This window comes from Oncorhynchus kisutch, linkage group LG27 (genome assembly GCF_002021735.2).
Source record: "Oncorhynchus kisutch isolate 150728-3 linkage group LG27, Okis_V2, whole genome shotgun sequence".
NCBI classification, from domain to species: domain Eukaryota; kingdom Metazoa; phylum Chordata; class Actinopteri; order Salmoniformes; family Salmonidae; genus Oncorhynchus; species Oncorhynchus kisutch.
This window is the reverse complement of record NC_034200.2, coordinates 36738380-36757778: the sequence shown is the minus strand read 5'-3', so window position 1 is coordinate 36757778 and position 19399 is coordinate 36738380. Positions and strand designations below refer to the sequence as shown.

General features: G+C 45.7%; 1 protein-coding gene across 2 annotated transcripts in view; it reads left to right on the top strand.

Moving 5' to 3' along the window:
- The window catches only part of LOC109871850 (activated CDC42 kinase 1), a 106646-nt gene that overhangs the window by 49576 nt on the left and 37671 nt on the right, over positions 1-19399 (top strand). For both annotated transcript variants that reach the window (XM_031806797.1, XM_031806796.1), the window contains 2 exons: positions 13780-13957; positions 18697-18767. In XM_031806797.1, the coding sequence (XP_031662657.1) occupies positions 13795-13957; positions 18697-18767 (234 nt within the window). In that variant the 5' untranslated portion in view covers positions 13780-13794. The remainder of the gene's footprint in view (positions 1-13779; positions 13958-18696; positions 18768-19399) is intronic.

Here is a 19399-nt window from a genome sequence, read left to right as displayed (position 1 = left end):
TGTCTTTTTCTTCTCTTTCTTGTCGGTCTGTCCAGTCCATTATACTACAGTCCACTACAGTCCAGTCCACTACAGTCCAGTCCACTACAGTCCACTACACTCCAGTCCATTATACTACAGTCCAGTCCACTACACTCCAGTCCACTACAGTCCAGTCTACTACAGTCCAGTCCACTACAGTCCAGTCCACTACAGTCCACTACACTCCAGTCCATTATACTATAGTCCAGTCCACTACACTACAGTCCATTATACTACAGTCCAGTCCACTACAGTCCAGTCCACTACAGTCCAGTCCACTACAGTCCACTACACTCCAGTCCATTATACTACAGTCCAGTCCACTACACTACAGTCCATTATACTACAGTCCAGTCCACTACAGTCCAGTCCACTACAGTCCAGTCCACTACAGTCCACTACACTCCAGTCCATTATACTACAGTCCAGTCCACTACACTACAGTCCATTATACTACAGTCCAGTCCACTACAGTCCAGTCCACTACAGTCCACTACACTCCAGTCCATTATACTACAGTCCAGTCCACTACACTCCAGTCCACTACAGTCCAGTCTACTACAGTCCACTACACTACACTACAGTCCACTACACTACAGTCCATTATACTACAGTCCACTACACTACAGTCCACTATACTACAGTCCAGTCCACTACAGTCCAGTCCACTACAGTCCACTACACTACACTACAGTCCACTATACTACAGTCCACTACACTACAGTCCAATCCACTATACTACAGTCCACTACACTACAGTCCACTACACTACACTACAGTCCACTACACTACAGTCCACTGCACTACAGTCCACTATACTACAGTCCACTACACTACAGTCCAGTCCACTATACTACAGTCCACTACACTACAGTACACTACACTACACTACAGTCCACTACACTCCACTCCAGTCCACTACACTACAGTCCAGTATACTACACTACAGTCCACTACATTACACTACAGTCCAGTCCACTACACTACACAACAGTCTACTACACTACAGTCCACTACACTACACTACAGTCGACTACACTACACTACAGTCCAGTCCACTACACTACAGTCCAGTCCAGTCCACTACACTACAGTCCAGTCCACTATACTACAGTCCAGTCCACTACATTCCAGTCCAGTCCACGACATACTGTGCAAAGAAGCCGTGTGTGTGTGTATGTTCTGTGACCAGTATGTTGGTCCTCTGGTGTGTATGAATGTGTGTGGCCTTGGGTTGACGTTGCAGTTTTCTGAGCAGCGAAGGTGAATCGGGGGATGCAGAGCTGCTCACACAGTTGCAGCTTTCTGCTTTCTGCAGCATTTCTCTCCCCTTACACAGCAGGCTGCTGTTACCTCATGAACTGGAGAGGGAGAGAGGGAGGGAGAGAGGGATGGAGTGGGAGATAGGGATATAAAGAGAGGGGAGGGGGAGAGAGAGGAGGTTGGGGAGAGAGAGAGGGGAAGGTGGGTGGGAAGAGGTAGGGAGGGGAGGGTGGATGGGAAGAGGGAGGGAGGGTGGATGGATGGGAAGAGGGAGGGAGGGGAGGGTGGATGGGAAGAGGGAGGGAGGGAGGGAGGGTGGGAAGAGTGAGGGAGAGAGGGGAGGGTGGGAGAGAGAGGGGAGGGTGAGAAGAGCGAGAGGGGAGGGTGGGAAGAGGAAGGGAGGGAGAGAGTGAGGGATGTAGGGAGAGAGCGAGGGATGTAGGGGGAGAGAGGGTGAAGGATGTAGGGTGAGGGAAGGATGGAGAGATGGAAAGAGAGAGATGCAGAGAGAGAGATGGAGAGAGAGAGGGAGAGAGAGAGATGCAGAGAGAGAGATGGAGAGAGAGCGATGGAGAGAGAGAGATGGAGAGAGAGCGATGGAGAGAGAGAGATGGAGAGAGATCGATGGAGAGAGAGAGATTGAGAGAGATGCAGAGAGGGAGAGAGAGAGATGGAGAGAGATCGATGGAGAGAGAGAGATTGAGAGAGATGCAGAGAGGGAGAGAGAGAGATGGAGAGAGAGATGGAGAGAGAGAGAGGGAGAGAGAGAGAGAGAGGGAAAGAGAGAGGGAAAGAGAGAGAGGGAAAGAGAGAGAGGGAGAGAGAGATTGAGAGAGAGAGGGAGAGAGAGAGATGGAGAGAGAGAGATGGAGAGAGAGAGAGAGAGGGAAAGAGAGAGGGAAAGAGAGAGGGAAAGAGAGAGAGGGAAAGAGAGAGAGGGAGAGAGAGATTGAGAGAGAGAGGGAGAGAGAGATTGAGAGAGGGAGAGAGAGAGAGGGAAAGGGAGTTGTTTTCTTTTGAACAGGTACTGTATATGAATGAACCTAGCTATAAATAATGAATCACTGAAGCTTGCTCTCAGCTTTTCTCCCCCAGGAGGGTTGTGTGGAGATCACTTGGCTGGCTGGTTGACTGGCTGGCTGGCTGGTTGACTGGCTGGTTGACTGGCAGGCTGGCTGGCTGGTTGACTGGCTGGTTGGCTGGGTATTATTTGCAGCCTACTGTTTTGTCCTCCAAACCCCAACAACTATGTCTTGTTTACACCAGTGATCCCTCTCTCCAGCATATTGCGTTATGTGCGACATTCGTTTTCCTCTAGCTAAAAATAACACTGAATTATGGAAAAAATACTGTCAAACTCTCAATACTCTGCAACACAATTTTTCTCTGACTTTGTTCATGCGAAGGCGGTGATTGATTGGGCTATGTAACGTTGTAACAAAATGTTGCAAAACATTTTTGCAACATTGTTTCTTATTGGACAAGGTCAGTTGTTTCACCATTTTTTTCTTTCATTTTGTGCCAACTGAACATTACCCAGTTCTCTGCCACAGTGCTGGTCAGGGATGGAAGGACAGGGGGGGGGGGGGGGGTTATGCAGTAAGTCAAGCCCCCCTTGCTTAAAGTGACATTGAAAAAGGGGACTCATAGGCGCTGTGATGTGTGGCATTAGGTTGGGAGTCCCACTCTCTGCCAAAGCTCCATCAATCCCCTTGTGCTCTTGAGCCCCCCCCCCCCCCCGAAAAAATCCTGTGTTTCATGAGCTGAAATAAAAGATCCCAGAAATTATCCATATACACAAACCACTTATTCCTCTCAAATCTTGTGCACAAATGTGTTTACATCCCTTCTTTGCTAAGATAATCCATCCACCTGACAGGTGTGGCATATCAAGAAGTTGATTAAACAGCATGATCATTACACAGGTGCACCTTGTGCTGGGGACAGTAAAAGGCCACAGTTTTGTCACAATACAACACAGGTTTTGAGGGAGCATGCACTTGGCGTGCTGACTGCAGGAATGTCCACCAGAGCTGTGGCCAGATAATTGAATGTTGATTTCACTACCACAAGCCGCCTCCAACGTTGTTGTAGAGAATTTGGCAGTATGTCCAACCGGCCTCAAAACCACAGACCACTTGAATAGCGTTGTGTGGGCGAGCGGTTTGCTGATGTCAGCGTTATGAACAGGGTGCCCCATGGTGACAGTGGGGTTCTGAAATGGGCATAAGCTACGGACAATGAACACACAGTAGTGCATGGGTAAAATCACCAGGGAAACCAATCCAGAAATGTTGCTCTATGATCCCCCCCACAAGATTTATGGGACTCGTCTGAATTTGGTACCGCCGATGTGCCAACTTCTGTCTGTAGTGTTTGAACTCGTGATGTGCTGTTTGCAGACGATCCGTTCTTTTTCAAACGACTCATTTTACGAACTCGAGAGTTATGATTCGTTTTTCTGATTTGTTAATTTTAGTTGTTTGTTTGACCTGCTTGAGCTGGCCGCAATGAGTCCTGCAGCAGGACTAATACACTCTCCTCCGGCTCAGCGGCTCCAGAGAAGTGCTCTGACCACCAACTGTCTGTCATATGTTCCCACCATGCACCAACTGTCTGCCATATGTTCCCACCATGCACCAACTGTCTGCCATATGTTCCCACCATGCACCAACTGTCTGTCATATGTTCCCACCATGCACCAACTGCCTGTCATATGTTCCCACCATGCACCAACTGTCTGTCATATGTTCCCACCATGCACCAACTGCCTGTCATATGTTCCCACCATGCACCAACTGTCTGTCATATGTTCCCACCATGCACCAACTGTCTGTCATATGTTCCCACCATGCACCAACTGTCTGTCATATGTTCCCACCATGCACCAACTGTCTGTCATATGTTCCCACCATGCACCAACTGTCTGTCATATGTTCCCACCATGCACCAACTGTCTGTCATATGTTCCCACCATGCACCAACTGTCTGTCATATGTTCCCACCATGCACCAACTGTCTGTCATATGTTCCCACCATGCACCAACTGTCTGTCATATGTTCCCACCATGCACCAACTGTCTGTCATATGTTCCCACCATGCACCAACTGTCTGTCATATGTTCTCACCATGCACCAACTGTCTGTCATATGTTCCCACCATGCACCAACTGTCTGTCATATATTCCTCACCCCATGCACCAACTGTCTGTCATATGTTCCCACCATGCACCAACTGTCTGTCATATGTTCCCACCATGCACCAACTGTCTGTCATATCTGACATAAGGTAAATAGATCAGGGTCGGAGAGAAGAAAACTCCATGTTTAGGACTGATGATTGATCACATGGTGGAAGAATAAATTCAATGAATTGATTATTGAATGTTATGATTAAAAGAGCTTTGTAGAACTAAAACATGCACAGTCTCTGGTCAACAAACTCAAACTGGAGAAAGAATCGTTTGAGACGGTGCAGTTCACGAACGATATTGTGCTTTTCACCCTCACAGCAGTCAAGCACCTCAACTGCCACACCTAGACCTCGTTTCGAATGTATCAAGAAATAATCGTATTTATATGTTTAGCAATCAAACAAAATGTACATTTTTAAAGCACACGTCTACAAGACTGAGTCACAAATGGCAGCTCCAATAAGCCTCCTATGGTGAACAAGAGGCTTGTAGAATCATGACTCTTGAGTTTTCAGTTCATCGGTAGGGGGTCCTGCCTGCTCTGGTATTACTGAATCAAATGAACGGAATTAGTCGAAAGATTCGTACTTTTAACTGAACGAGTCAAAAAAGATCTGAGTCAGTAAAAAATACTTCCCATCACTTGTCAGAAACAGTCTGGCCTACAAACTAATATGACCCCACCATTGGGGAAGGAAAGCTCTCTTTGTCCTGTCATGATGATCAGGAGCCAGATGCAGGACATCCGCTCGCTCTCTTACGAGCTGGGAATCCACAACACAAAGAATTCCATCTATTTTAATGAACACAACAAGGACATGTCACTTTCAGTGTGAGTACCAGTTTGGAATGAAAACTTCTTGAAAATATATGAGACCAACCAACCAACAAGAACTATCAAGGAAACATCGCGGGATGTTTTGGCTCCCCTGTTGTGTTTCTTCGACCCAGAGAAGATGGAGAAAAGTGTAGACGGAGTCTGACCCTCCTCTCCAACGGCTGTCATCACCCCAATGTTCCAGAAACATTGCAAAAACATTCCATTCGCGTTAGCCGAGCAGTATCGCTAAACGGCACCGGCTGGATCCTCCTCGGACATTCCTCCTTTAATTAGTGCTGGCGAAAAATCAAACAGCCTGTCATTGAAGGGGAGAAAAGCAGCTGGTTTGGATTTATTTATAGTCTGTACAGATAACATTTTTTAGGGTTAGCAGGCAGGAAATAAAGCCAACATCAAATAAAGAACATACTGTCGGCCCGAAAGCCGTGAGGGAATGGAGAGACTGTAGGGAGGAATGAATGAGAGAGGAAGAGAGAGGCAGAGGAAGAGAGGGAGATGGGTGCTGGGTTAGACAGACAGGGTGTAAATGTGGTGGGGACAGCAAACAAGTGGGGAGAGAGAGGCAAGAGAAGGGCTGACTGGGTCAGAGGGAGAGAGGGGAGGAGAGAGTCATTGAGCGAGGGGGTGAGAGATTCAGTCAGAGAGCTGTAAGAGTTATTAAAGTAGATGGTAACAAGAGAGAGTAGCAGCAGTGTAAAAGACGGGGGGCGGGGGCGTGGCAATCCAAATAGTCTGTGTAGCCATTTGATTACATGTTCAGGAGTCTTATGGCTTGGGGATAGAAGCTGTTTAGAAGCCTCTTGGACATATACTTGGCACTCCGGTACCGCTTGCCGTGCGGTAGCAGAGAGAACAGTCTATGAATAGGGTGGTTGGGGTCTTTGACCATTTTTAGGGCCTTCCTGATATAGAGGTCCTGGATGGCAGGAGGCTCGGCCCCAGTGATGTACAGGTGCCTAGTGCCTTACGGTCGGAGGCCAAGCAGTTGCCATGCCAGGCAGTGATGGTGCAGCTGTAGTGGAATGCAGTGGCTGTATGGTAACATGCTATACACTGTACATGACGTCAGACTTTCACAGGTTTTGGCTGACAGACGTCCGGTAGTTGCCCTATCCCTCCCTGCTAATTGGGAAAATGTAGAAAATGTTTTTCTGACTAAATGAGGTAAATGCTGTACATTTAAGTTGTTCTACACATAGCAGAATATACTCAGGTCTTCTTTCTATCCGCACTAAAATTACAATCTGTTTCCATTGAATTGTGAAAAGCCTAACACTGTAAGATCATATATTTTTTTAAATAACTTAGCTAGTCTTGTTGGCAATAGAATAAGCTTTCAAATGATACCCAGATTGTGATTTTATAATGGACCGTTTTTGGATTGCGTAAACAACAGTAATTGTGTGACGGCAGGGATGCAGGTTTGTGTTCTTAACTAAACAACTACAAGTGTGCTTGCTCTAGTTCCTCAACTGCACCGCTAGGAAAGAGCGCTCAAAAAAGCACCTTTATAGTTGAAGACTCTTCTTTGAGTCATAAAAGTGCATTGAAATATGCACACTTTGGAGAGGTGTGTGTGTGTGTGTGTGGCCACTTGGAGACACCAGTTAGTCCTCTGCCTCAAACCCTTGTCATTCTCTTATGTTGCACCTACAACACATTGTCCAGGAATATTCTCATCGTGTTACTGAAAGTATCCAGAGGATTTTCAGATGTCGTTAATGTGGCAGTGAATGTAAAATACAGATCAAATCAACAGTGTAATGTTTGGATTCATGTCTCGTGTAATGTTTGGATTCATGTCTCGTGTAATGTTTGGATTCATGTCTCGTGTAATGTTTGGATTCATGTCTCGTGTAATGTTTGGATTCATGTCTCGTGTAATGTTTGGATTCATGTCTCGTGTAATGTTTGGATTCATGTCTCGTGTAATGTTTGGATTCATGTCTCGTGTAATGTTTGGATTCATGTCTCGTGTAATGTTTGGATTCATGTCTCGTGTAATGTTTGGATTCATGTCTCGTGTAATGTTTGGATTCATGTCTCGTGTAATGTTTGGATTCATGTCTCGTGTAATGTTTGGATTCAGTCTTGTGTAATGTTTGGATTCATGTCTCGTGTAATGTTTGGATTCATGTCTCGTGTAATGTTTGGATTCAGTCTCGTGTAATGTTTGGATTCAGTCTCGTGTAATGTTTCGTTTCAGTCTCGTCAGTTGAACTGTTGTTCTCAAATTTGGTCTAATCATTTCCCCATAATTGCCAAACTTTTCCCTTTCAATTGTTACCATGTTTATGCATGTACTTTCCATATTTCTTCTGTAAGAAACATTTCAATGTATCCCTATCCATGTAGTTATAGGGCAATTCCCATCAGTGTAAAGGGTTAAGATCCTAACATACTGTAAGAAGGGGGTGCACAGGAAACGAGTTCTCCATCCTGCAGTTCAATCTGACCTCAAATCTGAACTCAAATGTTCCTTCAGCCGAATACCATGGAGCCTCTGTCCTCGACACGGAGCACTTCCCTGTCCGTCTTCGAGAGGGAGGGAGGTAGGAAAGGGAGAGAACATGGGGTAGAGGGAGATGGAAAGGGAAAGGAGAGAAAAAGAGGGTGGAAGAAAAGTGAAACAGGCAGAGAGACTGAAAGGGAGAAAGAGAGTGAGGGGTAAACGAGGCAGAGAGGGAATACCAGGAATCACCAAGCTGACTGAGCCAAGGAGGAAAGAGAGGCAGGAGAGAGAGGGAGGAGAGAGAGGCAGGAGAGAGGGAGGAGAGAGAGCCCGAGACAGAATGATTTGCCAGCTTTGCTCAAAACAGAAGGAATAGATCGTCTTTCCAGTGCACACACTGATGTGAGCAAATACATAAACTTGCTCACTAAAATACCATACCACACATACAGATACACTCTGTGAGTCATCACGCCGCCGTTCTCCACTTTACTCTCGGCCCGACCTTGCAGTTCTGAGTGAATCTAGGCGAAAACCAAGTCGCTGCTATTTTTAGCCCCACGATGGTGGGGATGGATAAACGAATGGACAGGAGCTGGGCACACGGAGGAGGGTAGAGAAGAGGGCAGGAACTGGGCAGCATTGGGCTGTACCTCAGCCAACTTCGCAAAGCTGCTAAAATAAAAAAAACTGACACAGAAACTGACACAGAAACAGTTTCTCTGGATTTATCCTTCTCACAAATTAACAGTTCCTCTGGATTTATCCTTCTCACAAATTAACAGTTCCTCTGCATTTATCCTTCTCACAAATTAACAGTTCCTCTGGAATTATCCTTCTCACAAATTAACAGTTCCTCTGGATTTATCCTTCTCACAAATTAACAGTTCCTCTGGATTTATCCTTCTCATTTGACCATTTGTTAGGTTTCTTTAGATTGTTCCTGTGTTATGCCCCGTGATGGAATGTAGCCTGGCTACAAGAGCTCTTGAAGTTTTCCTTTTCCCGGGGATTGGGAACGGGATCGTTGGAGCGCTCTCTCAGCGTTCCCTCTTCGGGGAATCTCGTTGCTCTGATACTGTCAAGCCACAGAAGCAGGTGTCTCTGAAGATAAAAAAAAAAAACTCTCTCTCACACAGAATTCGGGATGCGGCGTTTCCACAAGCTCATAATGCCGTTCCCTTTCCTGGCACACTTCTATGTGTACAGAGTAAGCCTACTCATTTCGTCTCGTTGACAAGTTGTTACGGTGAATAGGTATGGTGGTGACTGGTCTGGCAATAGTACCATAAGTAAAGTACTTCTGTCAAGGTGGAGGAATTTCAGTGAAGATTAGGTTCTTCAAATGAAAGACTTGTGGGTCGCCTATGCTTGAATGGATCTATCCTATGTCCAACATGTACACATCTCACATGTTGCTCAACCTGTCCACTAACCTTTTTCATATGTAAGATCACTTAACGTTTCTAAGCCAGAGTTCAGTTGCAATCATGTTTTTAGTTCGAAGCCAGACAACCGTTGGTTTCCTCCTGGAATTCGTTCATATTCTGAACGTAGGTTAGTCTCACTGACCACATTTACCTGCTCACAGTATTACGGATAGTAGCTCATATCCCGCTAAAGGTCTTATTGAGGATACGTTGTTTACATGCAGCGTTGATATCCGGCTCATGAGTATCCCTGTATCCATGAATAAACAGAATATTTAGAATGTAAGTATATGGGTTAAATGGAATAGTAAGTGAAATATGGACACTAACTGTAGGTCTATAACCTCTCACATGTAATATAATACTAACTGTAGGTCTATATATAACCTCTCACATGTAATATAATACTAACTGTTGGTCTATAACCTCTCACATGTAATATAATACTAACTGTTGGTCTATAACCTCTCACATGTAATATAATACTAACTGTAGGTCTATAACCTCTCACATATAATATAATACTAACTGTTGGTCTATATATAACCTCTCACATGTAATATAATACTAACTGTTGGTCTATAACCTCTCACATGTAATATAATACTAACTGTAGGTCTATATATAACCTCTCACATGTAATATAATATTAATTCCTGCAGAATTATGCATTTCTTGCAGTGAAATTATACAACAAATACAATATTGTCTCGGGAACAGGAGTGGAGAAATATGATTTCTTTCTTTCAGGATCTCTTGAGAAAATATGAATGTGATGTGTTATCTTTGACACTGTTCTGCAAACAGACAGTATTCCAACCACATAAAATATATGCCCAAGACAAACTAAAGTATTTTCAGAAACCTGTTTCATTGTTTCCTCAGCTTTTTCATTTCCCTAAAACCGGTCAAACTGATCACATTTGGACATTTTGTACAGGACCAATCTTTCCACTGTTTTGGCAGTTATTGCATTTTCTCCCTGGTCCCTAAATGCAACAGACAACGTTGCCACTGTTAACTAGATTACTAATGCATTCATTCTATCGATGTAAGACATTATTCTGGTGATCGCTACTTTATTTAGTCTTCTGGGGAAACAAGTTATGGTATGACAAAAGAGAAGCTGCATGTATCTAACTATAGTTGACAAACAAATGGCCTACCAGATGTTAGAAATTATAATATGGCCTACCAGATGTCAGAAATTATAATATTGCCTACCAAATGTCTGAAATTATAATATGGCCTACCAGATGTCAGAAATTATAATATGGCCTACCAGATGTCAGAAATTATAATATGGTCTACCAGATGTCAGAAATTATAATATGGCCTACCAGATGTCAGAAATTATAATATTGCCTACCAAATGTCTGAAATTATAATATGGCCTACCAGATGTCAGAAATTATAATATGGCCTACCAGATGTCAGAAATTATAATATTGCCTACCAAATGTCTGAAATTATAATATGGCCTACCAGATGTCAGAAATTATAATATGGCCTACCAGATGTTGGAAATTATAATATGGCCTACCACATTGCTTCCCCAGCGACAAGTGACACCTTGCATTCCCCATCGCCCAGCGACAAGTGACACCTTGCATTCCCCATCGCCCAGAGACAAGTTACACCTTGCATTCCCCATCGCCCAGAGACAAGTTACACCTTGCATTCTCCATCGCCCAGAGACAAGTTACACCTTGCATTTCCCAGCGACAAGTGACACCTTGCATTCCCCATCGCCCAGCGACATGTGACACCTTGCATTCCCCAGCGACAAGTTACACCTTGCATTCCCCAGCGACAAGTTACACCTTGCATTCCCCAGCGACAAGTTACACCTTGCATTCCCCAGCGCCAAGTTACACCTTGCATTCCCCATCGCCCAGCGACAAGTGACACCTTACATTCCCCATCGCCCAGAGACAAGTTACACCTTGCATTCCCCATCGCCCAGAGACAAGTTACACCTTGCATTCCCCATCGCCCAGCGACAAGTGACACCTTACATTCCCCATCGCCCAGCGACAAGTGACACCTTACATTCCCCATTCCCCAGCGACAAGTTACACCTTGCATTCTCCATCGCCCAGCGACAAGTTACACCTTGCATTCTCCATCGCCCAGCGACAAGTGACACCTTACATTCCCCATTCCCCAGCGACAAGTTACACCTTGCATTCCCCATCGCCCAGCAACAAGTGACACCTTGCATTCTCCATCGCCCAGCGACAAGTGACACCTTACATTCCCCATTCCCCAGCGACAAGTTACACCTTGCATTCCCCATCGCCCAGCAACAAGTGACACCTTGCATTCTCCATCGCCCAGCGACAAGTGACACCTTACATTCCCCATTCCCCAGCGACAAGTTACACCTTGCATTCTCCATCGCCCAGCGACAAGTGACACCTTGCATTCCCCATTCCCCAGCGACAAGTTACACCTTGCATTCCCCATTCCCCAGCGACAAGTTACACCTTGCATTCCCCAGCGATAAGTGGCACCTTGCATTCCCCATCGCCCAGCGACAAGTTACACCTTGCAATCTCGATCGCCCAGCGACATGTGACACCTTGCAGCGGAACACTTCGTCCAGCTTCCACTCCTCATACCTCCCAAGTGCCACGTCTGTGTACACAACGTCAATATTTTTATTTCCAGCGCCAACAGCCTTGCCCCCATCCCCACCTCTTTAGGTATCAACTCTGACAGCCTGGCCGACGGGCACAGGAACTGTCAGGAAGTCAACTCACGTCTTTGGCACCACCACGAGAGGTGACACTTTGGTGTTAACAGGGGTGTATTCATTACGCCGATTCTGTTGCAAAACGTTTCTTAAACATAAGTAAACAGAACAAAATGGGGAGGGACCTACCTGAATTTGTCCAATAGAAACTTTAGTTTTAGTTGCAAAATGTTCTCTGTTTGTACTAATGATTAAACCCCAGCTTAGCAAGAGAGTTTAAGCATCGCAACCAAAACGAAGATTTAACAGAAGTTAATGCATGGATAAAGTACAGATGTAGGATCTTAATTTGATCACCCTGTTGCAGGAGAACTTTCCTACAATGCAGGAAATGTCAAGCTTGTAGTGTATTTGTGGTTTAAAAAGGCTTCTGAAGTTTTTAATTTCCATTTTTCTGTTGCTGCAGGATTATTTTCCTGCTGTAGAAAACTGGCTCAAATGTAAGATCCTACATGTGTACCTTGTAGTACTCATCCATTCCATTTCAACAACACAGCTCAGCATCGTGTGGCTTATCTTCAAACACCTGATTTTAGATAATGAAGGTATCAAGTCAGCTCTTTGCTGAGCTAGGACACCCAGTAGCTTTCTACAACTACACTGTTTTGCATCATGGCTACAATGCAAATTCAGTAGACCTTTTGACCTTTTAAAAAGAGACCTCTGACAGTACGTCATGAGTGGAATTCAGACAAAAAAAGCACTTTGGGGTTGTGGTCTTTTGCTATGGGTCTATCTTGCTAGTCAGTGGAAGGTTTTTGGACTTGGTCATAAAGATCTGTGTGTGTACATGTGTGCAGGTACACACACACAGACATCTGAAGTACTTGTCAAGCGTCTTCCTGTCTCTCTCTTTCTATCTATATTGTCTCTCTTTCAGAGGCTCTGTCTCTTGCTCTCTCTCGGAACTAGATAGTTGGATAATTGAAAGCAGCACTCCAAATCCAATAGAGAAGAGGGCAGCCGGACATGTTTGACAGAAGTCAAAGGAAGTCTGTGTCCTGATGACAGTTGTTTGACGTATAGGCTAAGCTATCAAACAAGACCATACAGCACTTCATACTGCCCTCTACACAGGGTATGGGTGAGAATGAGGGAAAAGGTCTGGATACATTGTTTGAATAGATTGTCTGTTTGAATAGATTGTCTGTTTAAATAGATTGTCTGTGTATCATCTGGATACCAAATGTGCTTTATACTGTCTTCACCTGTGTCTGGCTACGGATGTCTGTCCGGCTACGGATGTCTGTCTGTCTGCGGATGTCTGTCTGGCTTCGGATGTCTGTCTGGCTACGGATGTCTGTCTGGCTACGGATGTCTGTCTGGCTACGGATGTCTGTCTGGCTACGGATGTCTGTCTGGCTTCGGATGTCTGTCTGGCTACGGATGTCTGTCTGGCTACGGATGTCTGTCTGGCTACGGATGTCTGTCTGGCTACGGATGTCTGTCTGGCTACGGATGTCTGTCTAGCTACGGATGTCTGTCTGTCTGCGGATGTCTGTCTGGCTACGGATGTCTGTCTAGCTACGGATGTCTGTCTGTCTGCGGATGTCTGTCTGGCTTCGGATGTCTGTCTGGCTACGGATGTCTGTCTGGCTACGGATGTCTGTCTGGCTACGGATGTCTGTCTGGCTACGGATGTCTGTCTGGCTGTGGATGTCTGTCCGGCTACGGATGTCTACTTACTGATCTATGACGGTGCCAGTGTATTCTCGGGGGAGGAAAGGGTGTGGTAATTTGCTATGTCTGTGAAGAGGTTGTGCAGTCTTCTATTCTTCAATATTCAAACCCAGTTTCTCCTTTTTGTATGTGTTATTCAGAAGCTGGGCAGTAGCATGCAGTCTGAGGAGGGCACAGAATGGCTCCTGGAGCTGCTGATGGAGGTGCAGCTGCAGCAGTACCTTTTGCGTATCCGTGACGACCTTAACGTGACGCTCATCTCCCACTTCGACTACGTCAAAAACGAGGACCTGGAGAAGATCGGCATGGGGCGGCCCGGTGAGTTGTTATAGTGGGGATGGTGTGGGGGGTGGGGGGGGCATTTTGCAAATCTTTTGACTTTAGGCTGTGCGAGGTACATTTTTCATTGGTCGCATTGGTGAGCTGCACATTCTACCTGGTCACCTCAATTAAAACGTCAGATTTTTTGGGGCCGGATAAAACCATGCATTTGTTACAGTAAAGTGCATTATCCTCATGATTCCTGTAGTAAAAGTGTCAGCCTGTTTTTTCTGGGGCCGGCTGCTGTAATGAGGCTCTCTCTCCCTCCTGTGCCACTCTTATTTCTCAACGATCGTTATTGAGCTCAAAGCACGCTGTTTTATAATCAAGATATCTGATATGGCTTTGAAATACAGAACGCCCAAAATTGCACAATGGCCATCGCGAGTGCACTTGGCCTCATTGCAAAACATTTTTTGGGGGGGAGGAGACATTACTTTTACTGTTAGATTAGTACATGGCTAGGTGTTATATTTGAGTGGTTAGAGCATTGGGCCAGTAACTGAAAGGTTGCTGGATTGAATCCCCGAGCTGACAAGGTAAATATCTGTCGTTCAGCCCCTGAACAAGGCAGTTAACCCACTGTTCCCTGGGCGCTGTGGATGTTGATTAAGGCAGCCCCCCCCCCGCACCTCTCTGATTCAGAGGGGTTAAATGCGGAAGACACATTTCAGTTGAAGTCATTCAGCTGTACAACTGACTACGTGTCTCCCCTTTCCCCCTTTGTTTAGAGTTAGCGATCTAGCTAATGTATTTAGAGTTTCCACTTCTGTAGGTGATGAATTGGGGCGGCAGGTAGCCTAGTGTTTAGAGTTAGCGATCTAGCTAATGTATTTAGAGTTTCCACTTCTTTAGGTGATGAATTGGGGCGGCAGGTAGCCTAGTGTTTAGAGCGTTGGGCCAGTAACCCAAAGGTTGCTGGATCAAATCCCTGAGCTGACAAGGTCAAACAATCTGTCGTTCTGCCCCTGAACAAGGCAGTTATTGTAAATAAGAATTTGTTCTTAACTGACTTGCCTAGTTAAATAAAGGTTAAACAATTAGCACCGATTTAATTAAGCATGTATATAATATAAATGCTCATAAAGATGAAGGAAAATGTGTCTCTAATGAACAAGAAATAATGATTCTGATGCCCAGTTTTGACAGTAAAATCTAACAAAAATTGTCAATTAGGTTGCATTATATCTAAATATTTGTAATCATGCATTGTTGATTGGACATGTTAGATTTAACATTAGATTTAACAACTTATTTATTGAATACCATCTCAGTAGGTAAATGTATTCTATTGTGTGACGCTGCAGATGTTTTTTGTTGTTGCACCAAATCATGGGCTGGTGCCAACTGAAAAAGTTGGTCTGAAGCCCTGTACAGAGTACCATAACTAGTCAATCTGAAGACAAAGCCCCCTGATAAAGCTTAATTACTATCCTATTTTTTCTTTTCACAGGAGGGAGAGTGAAGGAGGGAGAGTGAAGGAGGGAGAGGGAAAGATGGAGGGAGAGGGAAAGATGGAGGGAGAGAGAGAGAGAGAGCGAAACGGAGAGCTAGTGAGAGACAGAGATGGAGAGAGAGAGAGAGAGAGAGAGATGGAGGGAGGGAGACCGAGAGAGAGAGAGAGAGAGAGAGAGAGAGAGAGAGAGAGAGAGAGAAACGGAGAGCTAGAGAGAGAGAGAGAGAGAGAGAGAGAGAAAAACGGAGAGCTAGCGAGAGACAGAGATGGAGAGAGAACCGGACAGAGTGGGAGTAATAATGGAAAAGGGTAATGTCATCTCCAAGCAGATCCCGTATGGTCTGGTCAGCATGTAAAGCAGTGGTATTCGGTAAAATCGGTAAATGTTGACTTTTTAAGTCAAGAAATAACCTTCAATTCATTGCATTTTCATCTCTTATCAAAATGAAAATAAACCAATAAATACATTTACTCAATAACATTTAATTTTTCAAATGATCTTTCTCAAAAACATTTGTATAAAATGTTTGGAGGTGACCCCTCTGCAGTTCTGCCGCGACCCCTTCTTTGAATACCACTGCCCTAAAGCCTGCCGCATGCGTCCTAGTTGAAACAGTTTTTACCATGTTTTTAACTGTTTTTGTTCATTTGGGTGTTCAGCAGGTTTTTTTGGGGGGGGGGGGGGGGGGCTCGTGAATTTCTCGTGAAACTACTAGCAGCTAACTTTATTTTGGAACATTTTACTCACCATGACTGAGAGATGTGGTTGTCCCACCTCACCATGACTGAGAGATGTGGTTGTCCCACCTCACCATGACTGAGAGATGTGGTTGTCCCACCTCACCATGACTGAGAGATGTGGTTGTCCCACCTCACTGACTGAGAGATGTGGTTGTCCCACCTAGCTATGACTGAGAGATGTGGTTGTCCCACCTAGCTATGACTGAGAGATGTGGTTGTCCCACCTCACTATGACTGAGAGATGTGGTTGTCCCACCTCACTATGACTGAGAGATGTGGTTGTCCCACCTAGCTATGACTGAGAGATGTGGTTGTCCCACCTCACTATGACTGAGAGATGTGGTTGTCCCACCTCACTATGACTGAGAGATGTGGTTGTCCCACCTCACCATGACTGAGAGATGTGGTTGTCTCACCTCACTATGACTGAGAGATGTGGTTGTCCCACCTCACTATGACTGAGAGATGTGGTTGTCTCACCTCACTATGACTGAGAGATGTGGTTGTCTCACCTCACTATGACTGAGAGATGTGGTTGTCCCACCTCACTGACTGAGAGATGTGGTTGTCCCACCTAGCTATGACTGAGAGATGTGGTTGTCCCACCTCACTATGACTGAGAGATGTGGTTGTCCCACCTCACTATGACTGAGAGATGTGGTTGTCCCACCTCACCATGACTGAGAGATGTGGTTGTCTCACCTCACTATGACTGAGAGATGTGGTTGTCCCACCTCACTATGACTGAGAGATGTGGTTGTCCCACCTAGCTATGACTGAGAGATGTGGTTGTCCCACCTCACTATGACTGAGAGATGTGGTTGTCCCACCTAGCTATGACTGAGAGATGTGGTTGTCCCACCTCACTATGACTGAGAGATGTGGTTGTCTCACCTCACTATGACTGAGAGATGTGGTTGTCCCACCTCACTATGACTGAGAGATGTGGTTGTCTCACCTCACTATGACTGAGAGATGTGGTTGTCCCACCTAGCTATCTTAAAAGAGAAACTTTGGGATTTTTTCTACTTCCCCAGAGTCAGATAAACTCGTGGAAACCATTTTTATGTCTCTGTGCGCCGTCTGAAGGAAGTTGCTAACTAGCGTTAGCGCAATAGCTAACTAGCATCTCTCAGTCATAGTGAGGTGGGACAACCACATCTCTCAGTCATAGTGAGGTGGGACAACCACATCTCTCAGTCATGGTGAGGTGGGACAACCACATCTCTCAGTCATGGTGAGGTGGGACAACCACATCTCTCAGTCATAGTGAGGTGGGACAACCACATCTCTCAGTCATAGCTAGGTGGGACAACCACATCTCTCAGTCATAGTGAGGTGGGACAACCACATCTCTCAGTCATAGTGAGGTGGGACAACCACATCTCTCAGTCATAGTGAGGTGGGACAACCACATGGTGAGTAAAATGTTCCAAAATAAAGTTAGCTGCTAGTAGTTTCATGAGAAATAAAGAAAAAAGGAGTGTGCTCGAGGAAGAGGAGAAACGCTACTGGACACCAAGACATACACATTTTATCCACAAGTTCATCTGACTCTGGGGAAGTAGATAAATGGCATCATTGCTAAAATCCCAAAGTATCCCTTTAAGAAGAATACACTAACTGTAAGTCACTCTGGATACGTGTAAATGAATTAAGCTAAATTAATCAAATGTGTAAATGTAAATGCTTTTCTGATGTTTCAAGTCCACCATCTCTCCTCCCAGAGGGCTACCCTACTGGTGGGCAGCTGTCCCCTACTGGTGGGCAGCTGTCCCCTACTGGTGGGCAGCTGTCCCCTACTGGTGGGCAGTGGTGCTCTACTGGTGGGCAGTGGTGCTCTACTGGTGGGCAGCTGTCCCCTACTGGTGGGCAGCTGTCCCCTACTGGTGGGCAGCTGTCCCCTACTGGTGGGCAGCTGTCCTCTACTGGTGGGCAGCTGTCCCCTACTGGTGGGCAGCTGTCCCCTACTGGTGGGCAGCTGTCCCCTACTGGTGGGCAGCTGTCCCCTACTGGTGGGCAGTGGTGCTCTACTGGTGGGCAGTGGTGCTCTACTGGTGGGCAGCTGTCCCCTACTGGTGGGCAGCTGTCCCCTACTGGTGGGCAGCTGTCCCCTACTGGTGGGCAGCTGTCCTCTACTGGTGGGCAGCTGTCCCCTACTGGTGGGCAGTGGTGCTCTACTGGTTGGCAGCTGTCCCCTACTGGTGGGCAGCTGTCCCCTACTGGTGGGCAGCGGTGCCCAACTCTCCTCCCAGAGGGCTACCCTTGGTTAGCTGAATGGGATGAGTTGCCAGGACCTTGTTAGCTGAATCAGAGGAGTTGACAGGACCTTGGTAGTTGAATCGGAGGAGTTGCCAGGACCTTGGTAGTTGAATCGGAGGAGTTGCCAGGACCTTGGTAGTTGAATCAGATGACTTATCAAATGCCTTAGGGTTTCTCATTCTTGGCCTGCATAGTCAGTGACATTCCCTCCCTCTCGTGTGCTCTCTTTGTGTCTGTCTCTCTCTCTTCTCTCTGTCTCTCGCTGGTGTCGCTGCAGGGCAGAGACGGCTGTGGGAGGCGGTCAAGAGGAGGAAAGCCATGTCCAAGCGCAAATCCTGGATGAGCAAGGTACAGTACACAAACTCGCACATATCCGTACCATGCATACTGATGTATTGGAACCGTTGCATGATTCACTATCTCTTCTAAAATAACTTTAACAACTCTGAAATAAAACATTTGGTGTTAACCCGTGTATTTGTTTGAATTACAACTGCACAGGACCCCCACCCCCCAAAAAATGTGGCAGATATTTAGATTTTTTACTTAAAAATGGAATGGACAAAATGATTCCAAAATTCCCCAGACAGTTAGGAGTACAGTTCATGGTTGTATGATGGTCTACCGTCGTCACTGTTTAATGAACCTCCCATACCTTTATTACCAACTCAGACTCAATACAGAGACCTACACAGACTCATTGATACACACCACAGACTGAAGAACAGACCCATTGATATACACCACAGACTGAAGATCAGACCCATTGATACACACTACACCACAAACTGAAGAACTGACTCATTGATACACACCACACCACAAACTGAAGATCAGACTCATTGATACACACCACACCACAAACTGAAGAACAGACTCATTGATACACACCACAGACTGAAGATCAGACTCATTGATACACACCACACAACAGACTGAAGAACAGACTCATTGATACACACCACACCACAAACTGAAGA